The sequence below is a fragment of the Anolis carolinensis genome, chromosome 5 (assembly GCF_035594765.1).
Source record: "Anolis carolinensis isolate JA03-04 chromosome 5, rAnoCar3.1.pri, whole genome shotgun sequence".
NCBI classification, from domain to species: domain Eukaryota; kingdom Metazoa; phylum Chordata; class Lepidosauria; order Squamata; family Dactyloidae; genus Anolis; species Anolis carolinensis.
Genome location: NC_085845.1, coordinates 190,004,081 through 190,028,776, shown reverse-complemented (window position 1 = coordinate 190,028,776; position 24,696 = coordinate 190,004,081). Strand labels below are relative to the sequence as shown.

Genomic DNA, 24,696 nt, shown 5'->3' with positions numbered 1-24,696 from the left:
AGGTATTTATTTGTTTGCAGAGCTCCAGTGGCACAGCGGGTTAAACCGCTGAGCTGTTGAACTTGCTGACCAAAAGATCAGCAGTTCGAATCCGGGGAGTGGAGTGAGTTCCCTCTATTAGCCCCGGTTTCTGCCAACTTAGCAGTTCGAAAACATGCAAATGTGAGTAGATCAATAGGTACCGCATCTGTGGGAAGGTGACGGCACTCTATGTAGTCATGCTGGCCACATGACCTAGGAAGTGTCTACAGACAATGCCGGTTCTTCGGCTTAGAAATAGAGATAGACACCAACCCTCAAGAGTCGGACACGACTAGACTTACTGTCAGGGGAAACCTTTGCCTTTACCTTATTTATTTGTTTATATTGTTGTCAGTTGTTTGTTTGCTAAGCTTCTGCTTTGTTTTCTAGAGTCCTGCCTTGGAATACCACTGGATTTATAAATGGGTCTTTTCTTGATTTTCATTTTACTCCCCAGTTTTCTTCTTTATCTTCTCCCTGGCTTTCTTGCTTCAGCCCTAGCATCTGAATAGGAGGAGAAGTGGATGGAGGATAGAAAATCCAAATATTTTTGGAGCTGGAATATTGGGGTCCTGGTTCTTATGCCTTTAAAATCAAACAAGGAACCTGTTCATCTGTGGGCCAAGAGCATGCAGTGGTACTTAATAGGTATTGATGAAAGATATTGAACACACCTTTATCGAACACACAGTTTAATTTGGAGAGGTTGTGAAAGATGCTATTGGTTGCTGCTGCATGCTAAAACCCATATTGGGATAATTTCAGTATTACTGTGAAGTGTGAAGAAAATGCGTGGTATGGATTACTATCTTCTCCTGAAGGTAGAAAAAGCCAGATATGCCCAAGAGCAATATCACATTATCTTAAATTTCAAATTCATTCCTTCATTAATATCATTCTATTACCCAAGAATTCCCATTTGAAATCCAAAATTCTACATGTGTGTAGAGAGTATTTTTATGTGTTCCCAGGCAGACGATAGCATAAAATAATAAAATAATTGTGCCTCTTTTGATTTCAAATACAAAGCTTGACCAAACTGTTGGCTGAATTGTGTTTCACCACTTGAAAAGGAAAATTGTACTCATTTGCAATGGAAGGACAGCACATTAGCTTAGAGGAAACAACACACAACATAAAAAGTGGTTACAATTCTGGCTACTTCCTTCCCAAGTAACCACAACCAGCCTTCATACTCCAGTCTTGGCTTAAAACAGTGATGTTTAAGCACAGTGAGGGACTAACATTTTTACCTGGAGCAGTACCATATTTTTGACCACTTACTACATTTTCTCTTTCCTGGAAGCTCTCTAGGGATAAGTAGGTGGTGTTTTAGGTTCAAACAATGCTTCACTGTCTACCACTTGGAGAAACACCACTTTAAACTCTGTCCTAGTGTGTCATGGCCCTTCCAAATAGGCATACAGGGTTCTTTAAAGGACTTATGGGATGCTTCAACAGCCACAGAATTGACATCCAGGGACTACTTGTGAATTTTCCCTGTCCTAGTGTAACAGTTGTTAAATAGCTTCTAGAGGCATATACAACCTCATTCACAGGCTAACATATGAACCAAATCTGTGTTGTTTCAATCAATGTCTTTGCTGCTGCTACTTTAACCTGAAAAGGGGCCTGGATAGTATTTTTAGTCAGTCCATCAGACTGGTAAAACTGCTTTTGTGGGTAATTGGTATTGGATCTGAAAAGACAATAAACTCTGCATTTCTGCTGTTACCTTCCAGATCCTGCCAGCCTTTTTCACTTAACTTTTGGATTGGCCTGATCTGTCCTCAATTTGCCAAATTCTGTTCCAATTCTACTAACTCTTGTCAACTTCATCTCCAAAGTCCTTCATGAGCAGAATCAAAAGTTGGCAAATCATGGCAGGATGAAAGTGGGGGTTGGACAGTAGTGTAGGAAGGCAAGGGTTGGAACAGAAGTTGTGTCTTTCTACCAGAATATTTCAACTGTGACCATGCCCTTTTGGAGAAACCTATTGTTTCATTTAAAAGAGAGCTGTTACTTTCCTATCAAAACAGAAACTTGCCTACTGTTACTTTGAGCTTCCTGAAGATGTAAAAAGATGTCATCTACTCCCACTCTGGCTTCGAAGTAAGCATTGGTGGTGGCTTGGGCTGAGCTCTTGATCCTTGGACAAAACCAGTGGAGGAAAGTCTAACAAGCGCATCGTTTTGCAGTAAATTAGATCAGATTTCTGCATCTCCACACTCAGTCTGTGAGCTTGACAGTTCAGTAAAATGTTCCCTTGTAAGGTTCGCCCTCTTAGGAAAAGGGGCAATAATTCATCATTAGGATTTCAGAGTCCAGGTGCAGATGAAAACTGATGGAGCCTCCAGCGAGGCAGGGAAAGTGCGCGGAAGAAGAAAATTTTATCTGAAGCCCTAATTCCCTGGTTACGGTAGAGAATAATTAAGATAATATTGCTCCGAGAGTCCTTTAATGATTAAAAATCACATATGTAAAATCCATAAATGGGAGAGTAACAAATTGGGAAAGATATAGTATTGGGAGATGCAATTCTTTCTTACTGTCCTTCTGGCTCCCTTCCTTTTTTTTCTTTTTTTGTTCTTTCTTTAGAAAAATGCACATTATACAGCAAAAGTACACCCATGGCAGAGCATAGCTGGTCGAGGAAGCCACAGGAGACCAGCCCCGTTCCAAGGACTTTGTTTAGATGCAACAAATCATTTGTCTGTTATTAACCTAGAGCTTGTAATTATGCAGATTGCCATAGATTTTCCTGGGCCTGGAAGTGAGATTGAGGGTTGTTCACACTATCGCAGGCAGCTCGGGGCTGGCCATGCATTACTGAACTTGCCACATTTATCATGTTGACTGATGGCAGGAGAAGCAGGTCTCAGGTCCCAGTGGTTAATGTAGTGGGTAATTAACTGTCATTTGCCTAGTAATAGGCTGATGATCAATGGTTTGTGTGGAAACAAATTCTAATCAGGTAGCTGATAAATGCTCAGGGAAAGAAAGCAATTGAAATTGGGGACGGTGGAAGAGAAGAACTCGGTCTAGAATTTCAACATGGCATTGTGGCGTTATATTAATAAATAATATTAGTAACAGTAATAAGGAATCATAGTAGTAGGATGGGAAACTAGGTTTTCTGCATAAACAAAAAGCTAATTTCAGAATGAACACTAGGTATACCTACATTCTGGTCATTTGAGCAGAGGTGGGATCATAACTGCAAAGAATCTCATGCATAGATTAGAACACCTTGGGTTTTAAGCCTCTTAAGGCTTCCAACTTTTGAGCAGGTTGTATGAATATTTGTGGAGTCCTACAATACTGGGCAAAGAGAGGCGGTTCCCTTAATCATCTAAATTTATTATATATTTCCCTGCCTCAGTAAAGAAGAATCTCTGACCATTGGTTTTAAGGTGTTCTGAATAGCTAGGTTCTTTCAGTTTCCTTCTGTTCCTGTTGCACATACTCGTAGAAATTGCTCTGTCAGCAGCCATATCAGCTGGTAGATTCTGAAAGTAGTATTCAATAATAAAACTTCCAAACTCAACTCAGTAAAGCCCCCAGGTTCAAATTCAGTCTACTTTTCAGCACTAACTACCAAGACACACACATGGCAAGGCTAATGCTTTTTTTGTCGACTTACTGAAACTCCCCAAGCCATGTACCCCTCTGTTTGAAAGGTCTGATAGTATCTTAAGACATTCTGAAGAGACTCTCTTGTATCTACTCTTATTAAAGGAAGTCCATTACGTGGCACAAGAGAAAGAGTTTTTTGTCTTATTGGAACTCCAACTTTAGAATATCTCTTCCTTAGGAATGTAATGTTGCCATCTCTTCATTGCCTAGTTAAAGGAAAAATTATTTGATGAGGCACTTTAAAGTGAGTATATTCTGGCATGCGTTCTGATGGTGTCAAATACACATGCTAGTTCTTTTACACAAGTGCATGTACTTTTGAAGCAAGATGAAGTTGCATAGTTATCTGTACCCTTCTCCACGGTACCATTTGATTAACTAGAATTGTAGAAAACAGCCATTACACCTTCCCTATTGCACAATAGGTCAATAAGCAAGCACACTGCCAGATACAGAGGTGGTTGCATAATATCCGTTTTCAGCAGAAGGATTCTTTTCTGGTCATGACAGCAGTTCCACAATTGCAAAGGAGAATATGAAACAATTGCAGTATCCTAAGTCAAATTTGAAATGTCATAACTCACATAATAAGGTACCAGTCATTGTGTTATAGGTAACACTGTTGCTTGTAACATATTAATTCTGGAGTAGAAATAGTTGGCCCTTTGGGTTTTGTTAGACCACAGATTCTAAAAATCCTACCTAATATAGCTAATGATGAGGAATGCTGGGAATTGCAATTCATCCATATATAGAAGGCCACAGAGTTCTTGCCTTGTGGTTCATTCCAATTTCGGAACTTTCTTGGGTAGCTATTTCAAGAACACCTGAATACTTCCTTTCTTTTTTGGATGCTCTTTTGCCTACTTCATTTTTATCAATCAATAAAGGTTTCAACCTTTAAAGAGCTTCCAGGTGATTAAACAAAGTTCCACCTTTACCCAGGGGACAGGGGAAGACCCCCTGTCCCCTGGGTTGGCACCTATTATTTCACTCATCCCAACTGGTTTGGGCAGAGAGGAGAGAAGAGCAAGCCAGTTACCTCTAAGGCCCCTTCTATACTGCCATACAATCCACATTGTCTGCTTTGAACTAGATTATATGAGTCTATAATTCAGATCAAAGCAGATAATCTGAATTTTATATGGCAGTGTAGAAGGAGCCTAAGATTTTTTATGATCAAATGATAATCCATATTCTAGATTGGGAACTGGTGGTGGCGGCAGTTCTGGCTATGTTGTTGATAGCCACCTTTATTTCTTCTTCCTTGATAGGACCTTATCATATTCGCTGCCAGAATTGCCATGGATCATGGCGAATCTGGCAGTGCCTGGTGTGAGGAACCCATCACCCCACAGCCCGCATTGCCCGACTTACCCGAATCCCCATCTCATGGGGGATGTGTCTGCTGCTTGGTTTGCCCACATTTTTGCTGCTGCAGCATGGGAAACCTCCTGCGTTGCCGCCATCACAGCATATACCTGTTCCGCTGTAGTTTAGCCATGGAGCCATTCCAGAAGTAGCTGTATATCATGGGATGGGAGCTGGTGAGCTCTGTGGCTGAACTACAGTGGAACTGGCACATGCCACCGAAAAAAAAGCCTTGTCTGATGAGGTCGTTCTTAGTGATTAAAGGTAAAGGTTTCCCCTGATGTTAAGTCCAGTCGTGACCAAGTCTGGGGGTTGGTGCTCATCTCCATTTCTAAGCCGAAGAGCTGGCGTTGTCCATAGACCTCTCCAAGGTCATGTGGCCAGCATGACTGCATGGAGCGCCATTACCTTCCTGCCGGAGCGGTACCTATTGATCTACTCACATTGGCATGTTTTCGAACTGCTAGGTTGGCAGGAGCTGGAGCTATTAGTGATTACCCTACTCAAATCTCATTATACTTCTTAGAACATAACAATAGTGTGATATTTTGAGTTTACTTCTTGTACCTCAGTGGTTCTCAACCTTTGGTCCCCCTGGAGTTTTGGACCAGTTCCCAAAATTTCTGACAGTTGGCCAAGATGGCTGGGACTTTGGGGGATTGAAATCCCCAAACACTTGGAGGGTAACCACTTGGATATCAAACAAAAAGTTCATCATCAAAAAAAGGTGGATGGGCAAAATAATATATTATCATCTGTTACCAGGCATCTAGCTGTGCTAGCTGAAATCTATAGGTGGAGGCCAACATCCTGTATGATAGATATAGCTATGATGACATAGCTGTGGTCCATCTCCCAATCCAGCTATTCAAGAGTCACATTAATAGCCATGAAGCCATCACATCTACTTGTCTCACCAAAACCCTTTGGCAACAGGGGACAGGACATGCCATCCTATCTCATCATGCTTGTCAGTACTGCAGAACTGGTTGGTTTGGCTGCCAGACTTTTAAGGTGGGTCTTGGGGGGAGGGATTGCAATAATGGCGATGGTTATACAATCATAAATGTGAGTAGCATAATTCCAAAAGTTGTAAGTCTAGTTAACATCATAAAAATTGAATAGGATGCTACTCAAAATGTTGCAACTATTTTTTTTATTCAGTGATTTTATCCATAATGGCAAAATCAGGCCAGATGACCTGTGTGCCTGATCAAGGCTGTGGATAGGCCACTACTGACCTAAGGGATTCTGATTGGACAGCCCTTCAAACAGAGTAGTGTGGTTTTGACTTCAGCTCCCAGAATTCCTAATTGTTGGCAAAGCTAGCTGTGGCATGTGGGAGTTGAAGTCCAAAGTAACTGGAGAACCAAAGTTTGGGAATCATTGTAATGAGGATCAATTTCTGTAGTGTACACCAACTGGCAATTCTAGATAAGTGCAAAGAAGAATCAAAGATGGATGTAAGGATGAACTGAAATCTCCAGTGTTAGATGCAAGTCATATCTTTTCTAGCACTATTTCTGGTTTCTTTATGAGCAACAGTTTCACCTTGTCTTTAATAGAATTGAGTCCTAATGAGGCCTGTTTCAGCACTTTGCTTCTTACCTGGTAGAAGACCATTGGTGAATCTACACAGTAGAATTAATGCAATTCGACATCACTTTGGCTGATATATCTCAATGCTATAGGATCCTGGGATTTGTAGTTTGGTGAGATTCCAGCTGTATTTCTCAGAGAAGGATCTTGTAAAAGTACAACTTCTATGATTCCATAACATCGAGCTACAGCAGTTAAAGTAGTATCAAACTGCATTAATTCTACAGTATGGATGCACCCCATGTCTGAGAACATTTGCAACAAAAATATGGAATAAGAAAGAATTCTCAATTTGAGTCTCTCTCTCTGTGAATGTATGTATAATTTTAATCATCAGTCTTCACAATTAGGAAAATGAAGTTGACATGAGCTTGAATAATAAATCTAACAGGAGAGAATGAATATAGAAACACTGATGATTAAAACTGGTTTTTTTTAGTTTGTCTCTGAACTTTAAAAAAATCAGCACATCACACAATCAGTAGAAAATGGTTCAAAACTTTAAAAAATAAGCATGCCACATGTATTATGAAAACGTGCATATTGAGTTGATATCAGAGCACAACTCTGGTGTAGCTGGTTCAGGTCTACAGAATGGGAAGGTTTGCATTCATTTGTATTTGTTGCCAAACCAAGGTTTCTACTGTAGTACCTTTGGATTCATTAGCTTAGAACTGCTTTTAATTTAGTGTTTCCCTTGAGAGCCATTATATTTTTCTGCTGTCAGCCTGATGTTGAAGAGCAAAGAGGAAAGCAGCAGATGTGGCATTTTCATCTATTTTCTATCATACTTGAAAATGGCATTAACTGCTATACACAGAAAAGAGCATTGCTTTATTTTTTGCAAAAAAAACCCCATTTGCATGTATTAAGAAGCTTACATTAAAGTTGGTTTCAAAGATTGGTAGTGTGTGCAGTTAAAAACACACACACGAAGTTTATAATCCCACCATATTAGAATTATTTCTCTAGATGTATGTAAGATTATTTTATTATGTGTAACAGACCAGTTTAGGGAGGAAATGCCTTAAACAAGTGTGTGGCTGGTGTGGATGTGTGTGCGCGTGTGTGTGTTCAGAGTTATGCACACCTGTTCTGCAAAGAGAAAAAAATGTTAACACCAAAGTTAAAAACATTTTCGAAAAGATTTGAAATTGTTCCTGCAGTATAATGTACTCCTAATGTGGCTATATATAGTTGACTGCCTCATTTACTTTAATAGGCTACTTGAATAACATAATCATAGCTATAACCATGGTGCAGGGTGGTAAGGTGCATGAACCACTAATGCTTTCTGACGCTTTAAATGACTTTTTCATAAAATGTTCTTTAATAATGGTAAAGCTTTTAGCACTAGGTGTCAAAAATGACTAGAATAGTTGCTTCTCTCCACCAGAACCAAAGTATTATTTCCTCTTACACTAAAGCATGTGTGTTATAAATAAATAGCACTGAGGCCAAGGTTTTACATCAGGTGCCTATATTTACAGTAAAATCGGAGGAGCCATTTTCATCATATACAAGCAGACACAGCTACGCTTGAATCCATACCATTTTTGAACAGCTAACACAAATCGAGGTTTTTCTTCATGTTTCTCCCCACATCCAAGGTGAATCATCTTTTCCGCATATGTTGTCACTCAAAGTACAGTACGGCCTCATATCAATGGAGGATATGATCCAAGTCACCCCTTCCATTGATAACTGACACCATGGATAATTTCAAACCCTATATTTTGACTGTAGTTGTATTGGAAGATTAGCAAAGATTCACACTGGAGGAACTAAAGATGTCTACAAATGCTTTGGGTGGGATTTCTTAAAGGGGCGCAGATAAGTGGAACCATTGATATCAAAAACATGGATAAAGAGGCAGTACCATAATTAACAACCAGTTTTGTCTTTTTTTTTCTCAAAATGTGTACACGTTAACCCAATTTTTGAGGAATTGTGTGATTCACCATTGGAGAAACTTATGTGAATGTAGAATTGCCTACAGCAGAGGAGAAAAGAAAGACCTGGGTTGGATGGCCCTCCATCCCTTTCTCGGTCTCTCTCATTCTTCCTCCTTTCCTTTTCTGATGGATTCTGTGTGAGGCCACAACCAATTCGCCTTTTCTCCTCTTCCTTACCTTTTCCTGGAAGTTTGTGTTTCTGTGGCAAAACCAGGAAAGTTTTGGGCTTGCTTCTGCTCCTGCTTTTGTTGTTGCTGAAGAGGGTGGCTGGGAGTGAATCAAAGCACCTGCCAGTTGGCAGAGGGAGAATGCAGCAAGACATCTCATTTTCTGTCCACAAAATACATAGTTTGGTAACCCCAACAACATTTAACTACTTGTTTGAATAAACTGGGGTGAACCAGCTAAGTGGCACCACTGCTAGTACGATAACCATGTTGAGTTTCCTCTCATGACAAGTTTCAGCTCTATCAAAACAGCCAAGGCTACTATTTTGGACAGTTTGACTGTTGAGAGATGTGAAATGCCTTATCACATATCCCTTATCACTGTTGGATCACCTACTCAACTTTTTGTATTATCTCCAGAATTTGAAAATATTCCTTTTTTGAAATCTATTTACCAAGCTCCCTCCTAGTACAGAGGGAAAAGAGAAGAACGAAACCCAGAATGCCATATTCTAGAAGCAGTGGTGATACTTAGCTGGTTCACCCCAGTGAACCAGCTAAGTGAAACCTAGACTTATATGCTAAGAACTTGTTTTATGTATATATTTCATGCTTAGGGAGAAAAGGCACATACCAAATTATGTTTCATAAGGCCTTATTACAAAGCCTGGCATCTGGGAGAAAAGAGAAGGGCAGCGGGACAAATCAGTCACTCTGTGAGCAGCTCCTTCTTAGCAATGTTTTCCCCATCACATGGGGAAAGCATCGCCTTCCAGGCAAGGACTCATCCTGGCTCCATTGGAGCCAGCACACCACGGGAAGCCTCCCATGTTGGTGGGAAAGTGTCCGGTGATGTTTTCACCCCAGTTGGGGGTGGCGCCTTTGTCAGAAGTCATACAATGTTGTATGATGGCCAGCGTGGGGCTCCATCCTGAAGATGGTGTAGAAGCATCCTAGGATGCTGATTTTATTAAGATAGGGTCCATAGACCCATATATTTCAGGTAACTTGTTCAAAGCTTTATGACCGTAGAAGCACTAGGGTGTTTTATTTCTACCTTAACATAGAATTACCTCAATATGTCCAGGGGTACTATATTCTCATCATGAAATCAAATGTTGGGCATCCTGTTAGCGGAACATATGCCCATTAAGTATGATTTATGCATTCATATGCATCTTTTTGAATGGGGCACAAGGACCTATTCCATTGCCTAATGCAGTTTATAATAATAATAATAATAATAATAATAATAATAATAATAATAATAATAATAATAATTTTATTTTTATACCCCACCCCATCTCCCCGAAGGGACTCGGGGCGGCTTACATGGGGCCTAGCCCGATAAAACAATCAATATCAGTAACACGACTATAAAACAATTATACTGTACCAGTAAAACATCAATAGCAATAAAACAATTGTTAAAATCGTTTATCCAAAATCTGCCCTCATACACAGCTGCAAAGTCCTGGGAGGGTGTATAGTTTTCTGACTTATCATTGGGGAGGGGGAGAACAGGAAGGACAAAGAAGTGGAAGCAATTGAAATTATGGAGATGCAACTGCTCTGGTCTCCCAAGAAAAGGGAAAAGAGGCTGCACTCAATCAATGAGTACGTCCTTGTTTCTTTCCTTCTTTAAGCTAAGATCAGCTGCTTCATTGCCTTAATTTCTTCTCTTTCCTCCTTTCTCCACCCCACTAATAGCAGCAGTTTGAAAGATGCTGGTGTGAGGGACACTGAAGACAATAGGCAGAATGTTACACTCTGGGTGCTTGAAGTAGACTCTCAGCTAGTGCTATACATCTTGAAAAGATATAATGTAAGAGTGACTACTGGATGATCTGTTTATGTAAAAAAAAACTATATCTTCAAATAATATGTACATTAATCCCAACCAAACTTCTCTTTCCCCTCTTCTTTGTGTGTGTATGTCTCCCCTTCCCTCCTTTTAGGTTATTTGGTGTTACAGGAAACTGTGCTGCTTGCAGCAAACTCATCCCTGCTTTCGAGATGGTGATGAGAGCCAAGGACAATGTTTACCACCTGGACTGCTTTGCGTGTCAACTTTGTAATCAGAGGTAAGAGGGTTTCTTGGACCCCTTCCATGTGCAAAACCAACTTGGCACAGACCTGGAATAGAGGGCAATGGGCACAATTTCTTGCTCTCATCCTCCAGGTACAACCAGATTGGACTGATAATGGCCCTAAATGGTTTAGGCCATTTGGGGCCAATGTCACATGTGCCATTGTGATCATTACAAAATGTTAAGCTGTATGATTTAATGTAATAAATGTGAACCATGAGTTGTTTGCTCCCTTTTTCTCTTCTCACATGATGCTGAAATACTTTTTGCTCCTGGTTCAAGGAGTAAATCCAACGAACATTGGTTAGCAACAGTTTCACTAAACTATGTTTGAGCCTCATGTAAGCTTGTAATGATGTGTGATCAGTATGTATGGGAGAGTGAAAGAAAATTTGAGCAATAACCATGTTGAGTTTCCTGTCATGGCAACTTTCAGCTTTATCAAAACAGCCGGATCTACTGTTTTGACTGTTGAAAAATGTGAAATATCTTATCACATGTCCCTTATCACTGTTGGATCAGCTATGACTCAGTACTTTTCTCTTACTCAACTTTTTTTATTATCTCCAGAATTTGAAATTTTTGGAAATCTGTTTACCAAGTTCCCTCCCTTTTCCCTCCTAGTACAGAGGGAAAAGGGAAAAACCAAAATTGGAATGCCACATTCTTTAGCAGATAGTGTCAACTTAAAATGTTTGCCTCTTAAAGCAAAATCTGAAGCTTTCCTTGCACTCTCTGTGTTGTACTATCAAGTCAGCTTCACTTTAGGACAACCCTATGAATGAAAGGTCTCCATGACCTCCAGGTATCACTAGCCCTGCTTAGGTCTTGCAAACATGAGTCATATTTCCTCGAATGAGCCAATCCCCTTATAATGCAACTTTCCTTTTCCCCATTTTGCTTTCAGTTTTACTGAATATTGTCATCTTTTTCAGTAAGCCATGCAGTCTTCTGATTTGGTCAATGTAACCATTTTGGCTTCTAGTAAGAATAGCTCTGAATTGATTTGTTCTCAAATCCAGCAGTATCAGTTTCCATCTTCATCTGCTCCACCTTGTTTCATGTCAAAAATGACTGGCCGTGCCTTCCAACTCAATATGGGAAATGCTATTTTCTGCACAAAACACATAACTCTAGACTTTAAGAGTCTTGTGAATTGATCCCATAATACAATTACTGTATATACTCATGTATACGTCTAGAAAGCTTAGTCAAAAATGGACCCTCAAAAATGGATCAGCTTAACAATGGGTCAAGGTAAGCACTGCACCTTTCCATTTATGAAAAAAAGAATCATCCCCTTCTGTAAATAGAAGTGAGAGCTTGGTCTATCCTGGGAGAACCTTAAAAAGTCACTCCTTTTTCTCCACTTTTGGCTTTTTAGGGAAATGGCAGCAGTGGGCAGGAGTAACTGGCATTTGTGCTTTCCTCTCTCCATGGAATGACTCTCAGCTTATCCATGGCTCATATCAAAAATCCATAATTTTGGCCCCAAATCTGCTCTCAACTTTTACATGAGACTACCTTACATACAAGTATATATGGTAACTTGTGAGAGTAGGGATGTTTGAAGAACACCATCTTTGCAAAATCAATGAATCCGCAGTTCTTTGCCTGCTTTATAGGTTCAACAGAACAGTTAGCCCCCTGATTTTACAGTTCTCTAGATAATGCATTTAGGTATTATTTTAAGAAAAAATGAATATTTCAAATAAAGGCAGAGAATAATCAGTTAAACTTGAAAAGAGAACTAAATTAAGGGTGAAAAATATGAACAACTGACAGGGATTAGAAAGATACATATTTGTCCTTCTCCAAAGGGAGTCAGTAAAATAATAGAAGCAGCCCCTGCTGTTCTACTTTGTTCAGCAACAAGATAGTAAGTTTTTTTCATAGTCAAGTGTTCCTCGTGCAATGCGAATTGTGCAGCTGCCATAATTATAGCTTTCTGCAATTACATTCTAAAACAAAGCCAAATTGACCTTTTTCATCACGTTGTGCAGAAAATTAAAATATCAGACAAGTAATAACCACTGTTTAAACTATGTAATAATGCTAAGCAATTAGAAGTTACAGGACCATTTACAGTCGCTATACATCAGTCTTGTTTTGGTGCAGAACTAAAGAGCCTGCATTCAAAATAAGGTCAGTCGTACCCTTCCAGAGGAATCCATTCAAGTAAGAAATAGTTTAACACTCTTTTGAATTGAAACTCGAAAGCTTTTTCTATCCTCATTGCTCCAAACCACTTTTCTAGTGTCATTATTAAAAGTGCCTAATACGTTCTTGTTGTTCGCTTCATTTATTGTATGCCGTAATGGGGCTGCATATCTTTAGCATTGGTTATGCACAATTAGCACTTAGTTATTGTCTTGTCACTTCATCCCGTATAAGACAAACTTCTTTAATGCAAGAAGTCAGCTAATCTTTATCAGTCAACCAAGGCAGGTAATTTTTGTTACCAACAGCACATCAGAAGGTGATAGGAAAGAGATTTAGTTAGAGTGCTGTACTTGTGTGTCTTGAAATTTGCTTCAAAAGCAACCCCTCTTTATAAAGCAGAAGTGGCTACTGTTTCTGTGACTAAGAATGCATCTACATTGGAAAATTAATCAAGTTTGAGACCACTTTAACTGCCATAGCTAAGTGCTGTGGAATCATGGAAGTTATAATTTTGCAAGGTATTCAGCTTTCTCTACCAAAGAGTGCTGATACCTCACCAAACTACAATTCCCAGCATTGAACCAAGTACCAGTATGAATGTATACTCACTAGTAGAGATGATTTTATGGTGCTAATGTAGATGTTTGCCCCATGAAATAATCAGAAATATTGCTAACATCCTAAGCATAATGTTAACAACAATTCAGAAAATATACGTACATAGAGGTGACATATGTATGCCACACTCCGCCTTACCACAACAGGAAATAAGTATGATGAAGGGCAAGGTGTAAGCAGGAAGGACAGAATGCCAAGCAGGGAATGAGAGAGAATGCAGGAGACACAAGCCAAAGAGCAGGGCAACGAAAGTGCCAGATGAAGCTACAAAGCAAAGAGGAGAAAGGAGAGAAATGAGAAACAAGTGGGGACAACATGGAAGAAATCACTATGATGAGATAGGTGTAGGTAAAGGTAAAGGTAAAGGTTTCCCCTGACGTTTAGTCCAGTCATGTCTGACTCTGGGGGTTGGTGCTCATCTCCATTTCTAAGCCGAAGAGCCAACGTCGTCCGTAGACACCTCCAAGGTCATGTGGCTGGCATGACTGCATGGAGCGCCATTACCTTCCCGCTGGAGCGGTATCTATTGATCTACTCACATTGGCATGTTTTTGAACTGTTAGGTTGGCAGAAACTGGAGCTAACATCGGGGCTCACTCTGCTCCCGGGATCTGAACCTGGGACCTTTCGGTCTGCAAGTTCAGCAGCTCGGTGCTTTAACACACTTTGCCACCAGGGCTCCATAGGTGTAGGAAGAGAAGCAAAAAATAGGTAACCAAGTAGGCTGGAATTCACTATTGCAGTTCCAGATGTGTAACCTACAGTTACACATCTGTAACTATTTCATATCAATGGTTCCTACATATTCACAATTGTGGCACTATTGCCAGAATCCAAAAGCCCCCCAATTCTGCTTTACCAGTCAGCAACCACTACAAACAATGCAGATCTTCTGTAATCTCCAATGCAAGCAGGATTGTAACCGGAATCCTGCTTCTGATTATCACACTGGAGATCACTAGGACGAAGGAGTGGAAGTGTCAGTACTCTGCAAATCCTTTTGACAGAAGAACATTACTCTCAATAGCTGCTGCTAAGTAAGGCAAGATTGGGAGCAGAAGTAGAAGATGCTGCATTTAAAGCATAGTTAGTAACTGATCTAGCATCCCAGCTGTGGATTGTAGGGCATATTTGGTAATGTGGAATTATATCTTGGAATTATATCATTACTAGTTACCTGTACTAGTTTTTTTTATTCTCCCCAGCCATGTATATATCCAAATCTAATATAATAGACTGGAGCCCTTGGTGGTGCAATGGGTTAAACCCTTGTGCTGATAGGACTGCTGACTGAAAGGTCGGGGGTTCGAATCTGGGGAGTGGGGTGAGCTCCTGTCTGATAGCTCTAGCTATCCATTCAGGGACGCGAGAAAAGCCTCCCACAAGATGGTAAAACATCAAACATCTGGGCGTCCCCTGGACAACGTCCTTGCAGACAGTCAATTCTCTCACACCAGAAGCAACTAGCAGTTTCTCAAGTTGCTCCTGACACACACTCCTGGATTGTATTTGGATGCAGAATGTGCTGTGTTTCTTTGCCAGTAAATAACCAATTACATGGAGAAGCATGCATAAGGAACCCTGACAAGTGACATGCAGCTTGCAGGTCATAAAGATCCTATCCTACAATAATTGATATGTGTTTACAAGTACCAATTGCCTGTAACTGGACTGGGGGAGAGAGGGAGAGAAAGACTAAAAGAGGTGGTGGAGAGAACAAGAAAAGCTATTGAATACTTCCAAGTCCCTCATTTTTCCCCATTTGGTCCCACCCACCACCAGCTGTAGACACTGATTGACATTTCTCATCCATCTGTAGCCTTTTCAATGGAAAAGTACTACTCACACAAGCTCAGACAAAAAACAAAACCATGGCTTGCAGCATCTCTGTTAGCACTCTTTCCCATTACTGGACTTTGCAATTACCTGGTTTCATTGAGCAGTTGCACCTGCACTGAAAAGGAATGCATGAAGCAATGCTCACACTATTTGCAAGATATATAGGTCCCCCAGCAGCTTCCCCATGGAATTAACATTAATGAGACATGACTCTGGGAATATGGGCAGATCTAGAATGGGCTATAGAATAATCTGTCTTCTTTTCTCTCTCTCCTCCAGCAACAACACTGTACACATAATTATGAATAGTTTTTCCCAGGTTCCCAGGTCAGGACTACCCCAGACCCCAAAGTTTCAGGGTCAACACCTTATAAAGACACCAAGGGGATAGGTTGCAGTGATGTTATAATTTGTGTGTTATGAACACCAAGTCTTGGTAATATCATTATGGATGAGAGCTTTGGTCTCAATCATTTTTGCATGGCAAATTAAAAGGAAAAACACGTTTAAATAGATGACACAAACACACACACATTTCAAGGCCATACTCTTGCACAAATTCCTTCCCATGTAAGAACAACAACAACAACAACAACAACAACAACAACAGCTTTATTTTTGTACCCCACCTCCATCTCCCTGAAGGGACTCGGGGTGACTTACATGGGGACAAGCCCAATCAACACAGTTAAAATAACAGTATCATAAAACAATAAATCAACAACATTATAACAGAGTACAGTAGAGTGTCACTTATCCAAGACTCGCTTATCCAATGCTCTGGATTATCCAACGCATTTTTGTAGTCAATGTTTTCAATACGTCGTGATATTTTGGTGCTAAATTTGTAAATACAGTAATTACTACATAACATTACTGTGTATTGAACTACTTTTTCTGTCAAATTTGTTGTTAAACATGATGCTTTGGTGCTTAATTTGTAAAATCATAACCTAATTTGATGTTTACTAGGCTTTTCCTTAATCCCTCCTTATTATCCAACATATTCGCTTATCCAACGTTCTGCCGGCCCGTTCATGTTGGATAAGTGAGACTCTACTGTATAAGGAAACCATTGAACCAACAACCAATGAACCTGAAATAAATCTTTTTCTGGGTATGGGTGCATGGACTGGTGCAAATCAATTTTGAGGATAGGGCTGATGGAGTGCGTAAGTCAGATGGCAAAATTAGGGATGGAGGGCAATGTAAAATGGAACATAATATCTTTGGGTAGAGAACAGTAGTATAGTGCCAGGGTGAGATTTTATGTCCTAGTTGAGGCCAAGTTATCGAGGGATTGTCTAATCAAAAGCACAGCGGAAGACTGGACAAAAGAAGTCAGGCTCTGATAGCTGATGCCCAAGTTAGCACTGTTTTTTTTACTGTAGATGCCTGACTTATGGCAAATTTAAGATGAACCTTTCTTTGTACAATTTGTTCAGAGGTTTTCCTTGGCCTTCCTCTGAGGCCGGGAGAGTGTGACTTCCCAAGATCACCCAGACTTTCCATGGCTAAAGAAGGATTTCAACCCTGGCCTCCTGGATACTTAGCCCAATACCCAGATCTATGCATTATGCTTCCTCTTTTTAAAATATAACTAATGATATTTATATATGTGGAAAGGAAACATAATATTGTGCAATTCGAGCAAATTCAAACTAAATTGGGATTTTAGGGGGGGGGGGGGAACCTGGAAAAGATATCATTTTCTTCTTCAGCCTTCTATTTCCAAATAATCAATTCAATAAAATGCAGGCAGAATAAAAAGAAATATTTTTTAAAAAAATAAGCTGAGAGTGAGGGGGGGGGGGTCTGGAATTGGAAGCGTTTGAGCATTTTCTATGAAGCTGGCTTGACCATAAATAACATTTTCAAGACCTTTCTATAATCTGCATTTTCAGTCAGACCCCATGAGTGGGCATTAATCCAGAGATGTGGGAGAGAGAGAAAGAGAAAGGAGTGGGGGAGTCCGGGGAGGGTTGCAGCGGAGGAGCGTCCACAAATAAACAGCCCAATTTTCCTTCAGGAGCCAAGCTAATTCTTTTCAATCCACTTTTTTATTACACTATTTTCCCTCACTCTATTTAGTGAACATAAGGATAAATTTCCAAAGCTACCCGGTTGGAAAATAAATGGGTTCGCTGTTTGTCTAGCATTCCAATCTTTACAAATGTAAATCAGTCCAACTGCTGCTCCATTTAAAACCTCACAACTTCACAAAACATTAAAGGCCTCCTTTCAATACACAATTTACTCTGTGACAATTCCCTCCGATTTGGGCTTCAAACGTTGTTAGAAACTGACTGACTGGTGCAGCGGAGGGGGGGCAGCTATCAAAGGTTGGCGAGGTCAACCTGTGTAATTATATGTACTTTTACTGGGTCAACTACACCAGACACTGCTATTTGAAGGTTAAATTGTTACAATTAAGTACATATACAGCCTATTCCCATAGCTACTCTGTTGTTAAATCTACCGTAAACAACGCACGCATTTATTTCTGCTCCTAATTGTGTCCGAGATGTCTCTGCTTGGAAAATTATATGACAAAAAAGAACATTGTAATCCATTACCAAATTAAACAATACTTTCTCGGCGAAAGCGGGCAATTAGCTGGGGGAAACTAGTTTTCATCTATCCGCATCAATGCTAAGAAGTTCATTTGGGTTACTCTGTTTAGGTTTAATTGGAACGCTCTACGTCGCTCCTCCCAAGTATGTTTTTATGGATGGAGCATTTGCCACAAACAGAATATGACCTCCTGCCCAATGGAAAATCATTCATTAGTGAAACACTTCTTTGTGCCCCCGAAGACCAGGAGGAGGCTGTGCTCCCCTCTTTCTCTAAGCTCCATTTAAAGGGGACTCTCATCTTTATTTTCTGAGACCGTTACAGAAGCAGTCCAATATATACTCATGCCACAACTAGTGTGAAATTAGTTTGGTGGTATAAAAAGACTGATTCACATGACCTCTCTAGGGTCTGAAATGTAGACTGGGAGAGCTGTAGATTCAGTTGGGTTCTGTGCTACAACTAACAGCTGCAGCTTTTGTTGTATCTAATATTCTATGGGAAACTACAAGCAGATGGGCACCAGTACCCTGAGCGTATTTATTTTATTTTATTTCATTTATTTTGGTTATTTATATCCCGCCTTTTTCTCAATAATGTGACTCAAGGCGGCTAACAACATATTAAAGCAAAACAAATTAAGAACAATACAGTCAGTAACAGGATGAACATAAAATTTCAAAAACCATTAAACATTGTATAAGTTAAAAGCAGTAAACAATAACAATGAATTAAAATCAACTCTACACAAACCCTTAAAAATTTAATACCAACACCATGCAGCATTACAAGTCCAACCAAAAATGACTTATGGTCAACTTCTGCTGGAACAAAACCATAGAACCATACTGAAAGATCTGCAGACTGCTTAAAGAGAATTTTTTAAAGACATTTGTGAGTGAAACCATGGGTACTGGCCTGTGAATATGTGGGTCAACATTAGTTCATATTACTTGCCTACTATTGTCCCTGGTAAAATGTAGGCTGTAATTCACAGTCGTTCCCACAATGTCACATGGTTTGCATTGCCAAATACTTGGAAGGGTCACCATGCAGTAGAGAAACACACAATGATTCTGGTGCCACAATTGCCAACACTGGTGCCATATTATGAAAATCATATACTCTAAGCCAGGCTACTAAAAGGACCTCTTGAAATCCAGAAAGTTCAAGTACACATCATAAAAGTCTTCTGTCTAAAGATAAAGGGATACTTTTAAAAGCTTAGACCAATGGGGAAAGGTGTCCATCCTCCTCCATCCCACCTTTCCCCTAAGAAAATCCAAGCAAAGGTGGGGGCATTTGTATTTGGAAATAAACATGAATATGGAATGACTTTAGAAACAAAGACTCAAAAGTCGCATTGTCTCATCCTCCATACCCTTCCCTGTACAAAAAACACATTAGGTTCTGCAACTCAAATGCACACAGAACATCTTTATGGAACTGAGTCCAACAAAGTGCACACCGTTAAACCTCTGGAGCAATGGTTCCCAACCTGGTCTGTGGACCACCAGTGGTCCCCAAGAACTAAAATATGGTCCGCAGCCTCACTGTTACTACACTGTTGCAACTAGAGCGACTGGTCTCGTGAAACCCTCTTATAGTGCTGAGGCAATGGGGATGTCGGGAGGGAAGGGGCTGACTACCCATGAAAGGTGCGACACCAAGTCTCCTGACTGCTGTTTCTCCTCCTCCTTCCCTCCTCCTGAGCGGAGCCATTCCATGCAATGCCTCGAAGCAGGGGCACCTTGATGTCTTCATTTTTAGGCTTGTTCCTGGGGTTATTTGGAGTGCTGATTCAGAAAATTGCATTGGATAGATCACACTAGCTCTAAATTATTAATTACGGCTTTCTGTAGGTGAGCAGATGGAGACTACTGGATGGCATATGTTCTGTATCAGAAACTAGACCTGATGTGGTTTATCCAATGCAATTTTCTTAATCAGCACTCCAAATAACCAAACCGAATCTAAAGCTGACCAAAACCTGATTCGTAACCCCTTTGTGTTAAAGCACTGAACTGCTGAACTTTCAGACTGAAAGGTCCCAGGTTCAAACCCCGGGAGTGGTGGGAGCAGCCGCTGTTAGCTCCAGCTTCTGCCAACCTAGCAGTTCGAAAACATGCCAATGTGAGTAGATCAATAGGTACCGCTCCGGCGGGAAGGTAACGGCGCTCCATGCAGTCATGCCGGCCATATGACCTTGGAGGTGTCTACGGACAACACCGGCCCTTCAGCTTAGAAATGGAGATGAGCACCAACCCCCAGAGTCAGACATGACTGGACTTAACGTCAGGGGAAATCTTTACCTTTACCTTAACCCCTTTGATACTAATGTTGGAGAGTGGTCTCTGATCAAAGTGGTCCCTGGTCAAAAAAAGGTTGGGAACCACTGCTCTGGAGTTTGTAAATAGAAGGGATGTTGGCAAAAGCAAGGTTTCTCAAATGTTTATTGTGGGTCTTTTAATTACATGGTTTGTAAGGGTCCATAAGGCCAACCAAAAGTCTGATGATAATACTTTTACCAATCAATACTGAAACATGAACAAAAATGCTATGCAAAATAGCAATCTTGCACTAAATGTAGTAACTTTGTTAATTTTATACAACATTTTTGTTCAATATTGCTATTTTCTATATTTTAAAAAAACTGCCTGAAACTGTGTTCTTTTTTGCTCCAAAAGCTGCATATATTTCAGGGAAGGCTGTACCGTTCTCAGTGAAGTTAAATTATTGCTGGAAAATAAATTTCAAAGTGTCTCAAAGCTACAGGACAAAAACTGTTATATTATCCTAAAATTTTGTAAAGATTTGGGACATTTCTATTTATAATTATAAAAATAAAACTTTATTTATATTCTGCCCTATCTCCCCGGGAGGACTCAGGGTGGTAAATCCACAAAAAAATAAAATAAAATAAAAATAAAAATAAAAATCCAACGGTTTACGGAAATATTAGTTTCTACACTAAAAAATACTATTGGACAGAAAAGTCTGTTTTCTGTACAAAAATGCCCCATTTGAATTTTCCACAGAATAATTCTTGAACTATTAATAGTTTTCAAAACTTCTGTAGTTTCCAAAGACTGTTGCAGCAGGGAGGAACGTGCTAAAATTACTCATTGCTTCCTTCGAGAACAAAATGAGTGAAGCATTACATTTGTAGCTCAAAAACAACATGCTTCGAAGGATCTGCTAATTCATGGCAGTGATTTCCTCCATGAGGAATGATGGAAGTAGTACTCTTTAGAATGCTTTATCTATTTGGGATTTCTTTGATAATATGCACAAAGCAAATTAGTTCCTCTGCTTTTCATTTAATTTCTCTTTCTCCTTTGCATTTCCAGATTTTGTGTGGGAGACAAATTTTTCCTAAAGAACAACATGATTCTCTGCCAGACGGACTATGAGGAGGGTTTAATGAAAGAAGGTTATGCGCCCCAAGTTCGCTGATCCGATCCTCACTCCTAAGAATACTGAAGCACTACATTCTTATCTTTTCTGTTCTTCTCTTTCTGTTCAACATGTATATAAGAAATAATGGCGGAATCTACTGAATAGCATAGATATAGGGAGACAGAAGGATCATGTGGAATAAAAAGCGAACTGCAGATATACGTAGTGGAAATTGCACCAGTTCACAGTTGAATGTTTATTAAAAGATAATGTACATACTGCTGAAAGGGTCTGGGGTTTGGTTTTGGGATTTTTTGGCTTGCTGTTTTGGGGATTTTTTTCTTTTTGTGTCATTGGGCATGAGATGCTTATTTTGGACTAATGTATATAATGCATTGTTATATTTGAAGCACAAATGTAATACAGTTTTATTGTGTTACCATTTGTGTTCCCGTTTGCTTATTTGTATTGTTGCATTTAGTACAATCGGTGTCCAAACTTTATTGTATATTTATTCTTTCTTGTATCTACCAGCTATTTTGAAAAAGCTGTATCTTTGTAGTAAAAACAAAAAAAAGAACAAAAAGAGAATTTTAAGAGCCAATCCCATGCATTATTCTCCATGCTTCAGAGATGCTTATCAACACTTGAACTATTTAACCGAAAAATGTCAGGCAAGATCTCGCCACAGTTAAGTACTTAGTTCCATTGACTTGTATAGTGTGTGCTTAACTCTCCCATTGAAATCAATGGGATTTATGAGTGCTTAACTTCTGACTGGATTATAATGCTAACAACACTGTTAAAGTTGCCACCATTCATGAAGTCACTATTGCATCTTTCTTCATCTTTTTTTGTTGTAACGGAATGAGGCTTAGGGATTTTATTTCACACATTTCATGGGAAAGTATGTTCTGTTTTGCTACAGAAATTGGTGTTTTAATTTTATTGACAGGTGTTTTCAACTTTATGGAGCAGGTGTTTCATTATTTTGGGGGCTACTGTGCTCTGTACCCACCCCGAAGGAAGGAAAAGAAAGATGTTGGAATGCCATGTTTCCAACATAACTGGGAATGAGGAGCTGAGCCCCAATGCAACTCAGTGCCTTTGGGTGTCATATAAAATTTTTATATGTACATATATATATATATATTTCTCTGAAATTATTTTACTGTAGCATAGTGATTTCTGCTCCTGTACAGAAATGTTATTTTAATGAAATGAGTGTTTTTCCTGAACTTTATCTGGTTTGGGTCCGGCATACCTAAGAGACTATCTGGTTTGGGTCCAGCATACCTCTCCCTATGGTCAGTTCCATCCATAACATTGACCAGGAGTGCCCTCTTCAGGTGATCTTCTGCGTACCAACTCAAGACAACGGGGCCTTTCAGCAAGGCATCTTGGGTGGTTCCATGGAAACTCCACCCCAGCGGGACTGTCAAAAGCTGCATAATCTTTCACAAGTGTCCAGCTTTCTGATTGGGAGCTACCATTTGGGAGAATAGAAATGAAGCACTTCCCACAGAGTGCTAAGCATCTGTTAGCATCTGTTACTTTGTAGATGTGATTGATCACAATTTAACTGGCTATTGTATTTTTGTTTTGTTTCTTAATTTATTGTTCTCCATTCCAAATTGTTGGGGTGGGGCAGTATACAAATAAATAAAATCTAAGAATTGGATGGCTGTATCTCTAACTTGCTTCTCAACTGCCACCATTCCTCAAAGGTTGTGAAATGACCAATTGTTAGTAGACCAATAAACCCAACACCATTGCTATGTTCTGAACAACTATAGTTGCTCCTTCTGCTTTATTTATTTATTTATTTATTTCCAGCATTTATACCCCGCCCTTCTCACCCAAGGGGACTCAGGGCGGCTTACAACAGTTGGCAACATTTAATGCCAAGAACATAATAATAAACAAAAACACTACATATAATCTATTAAAACTATAAAAATACATCATTAAAATACATTATAACAATTAAAACATATGTAAATTAGATCCATTTGCCTTCAATCAGACCATGTCAATGTTATTGTATTACTCATTAAAAGCTTGTGCACACAGCCATGTTTTCACAGCCTTTCTGAAACCCAGAAGGGTTGGGGCTTGTTGGATATTTCTGGGGAGGGTGTTCCACAGCCGGGGAGCCACCACCGAGAAGGCCCTGGTTAGATGGTTATTTGAACCATCTAACCAGAAACTGTTATTATGTTTTCCATATCTACCTAGCCAATTAGTGCAAGGGTTATGAAGGAACTAACTAAGATCCTGAAGTATAAAGTTATATCATTGACTACTAAAGTAAAGGTTGTCCATGTTAAGGTGACTTGGAGGTCTCAAATTCATGGGCTCAACATAAGTTAAAGTTGACTTGATGGCAGTTAACAACAAGCAAATGCACCACCATGCATAGATACAAGAGCCCACATTCTATTCTAATATAAAATGAAGAGTTGACTATTAGCACTGAAAGTTACATTCAACTTGTGTATAGAATGACAGACAGTAAGAGAATATTGTTGCTTTTCTACATTCCCTTTGAGCTTGTCTGTCTTCATCCATACCTTGGGAGATTTTTCTCCTTTACATAAGGAATGATTCAGACGATTGGACACTAAACCCACAAGAGCAGCAATTCTATTTTAAATACATTGTAGGGGATTCTGTTCTATGAGGCTTGCAACATCACCTTCTTCCAATGATCATAAAAATCCCTAAGGGGGAAAACTGTGGTTGCCTGGACTCCAAAATCTTGGGAAAAATAGAAACATGTTAAAACAAATAGGGAATGACATGTCAGTGGCACATCTAGATTGGAGTCTGAAAATTGCTATCCTGGTTTAAGTGAAGGTATGTGATTGCATCCTGGACACAAATGGCAAATGTGTCCACAATAAGCTCTGCGTACATCCACCTCTAAAAAGTTTGTCTGCAGCATTAATAATCTATTTACTCTTTGGCATCAATGTGGTGTATTAATGAGTTTTACTATTTCCTCTTAGCATTATTAATATTTCAAGTGTTGACCTGGCATTTGTCACCAGAGGGGTATGGGTGGGAGATGTCTGCTTTACAGACTCAGAACACTATTCAAAGGTGTTAGTGGGCATAGAAAGGGTCAAAATTCACTCACTGTAGAAGTTCAGCCTCTTGATTACTTGTAGAACAGTGGTTCTCAACTTATGAGTCCCCATAAGTTTCAACTCCCAGAAATCTCAACAGCTGGCTGGGATTTCTAAGAGTTGTAGACCAAAA

The 24,696-nt window shown here is 39.7% G+C and overlaps 1 protein-coding gene across 4 annotated transcripts in view; it reads left to right on the top strand.

The window, feature by feature from the left end:
- Positions 1–23,113, top strand: part of lmo3 (LIM domain only 3) — an 87,884-nt gene extending 64,771 nt beyond the window's left edge. For all 4 annotated transcript variants that reach the window (XM_003225955.4, XM_008118614.2, XM_008118613.3 and 1 more), the window contains exons 3-4: positions 10,708–10,833; positions 21,384–23,113. In XM_003225955.4, coding sequence (XP_003226003.1) covers positions 10,708–10,833; positions 21,384–21,489 — 232 coding nt within the window. In that variant the 3' untranslated portion in view covers positions 21,490–23,113. The remainder of the gene's footprint in view (positions 1–10,707; positions 10,834–21,383) is intronic.
- Positions 23,114–24,696: the final 1,583 nt, after the last annotated feature.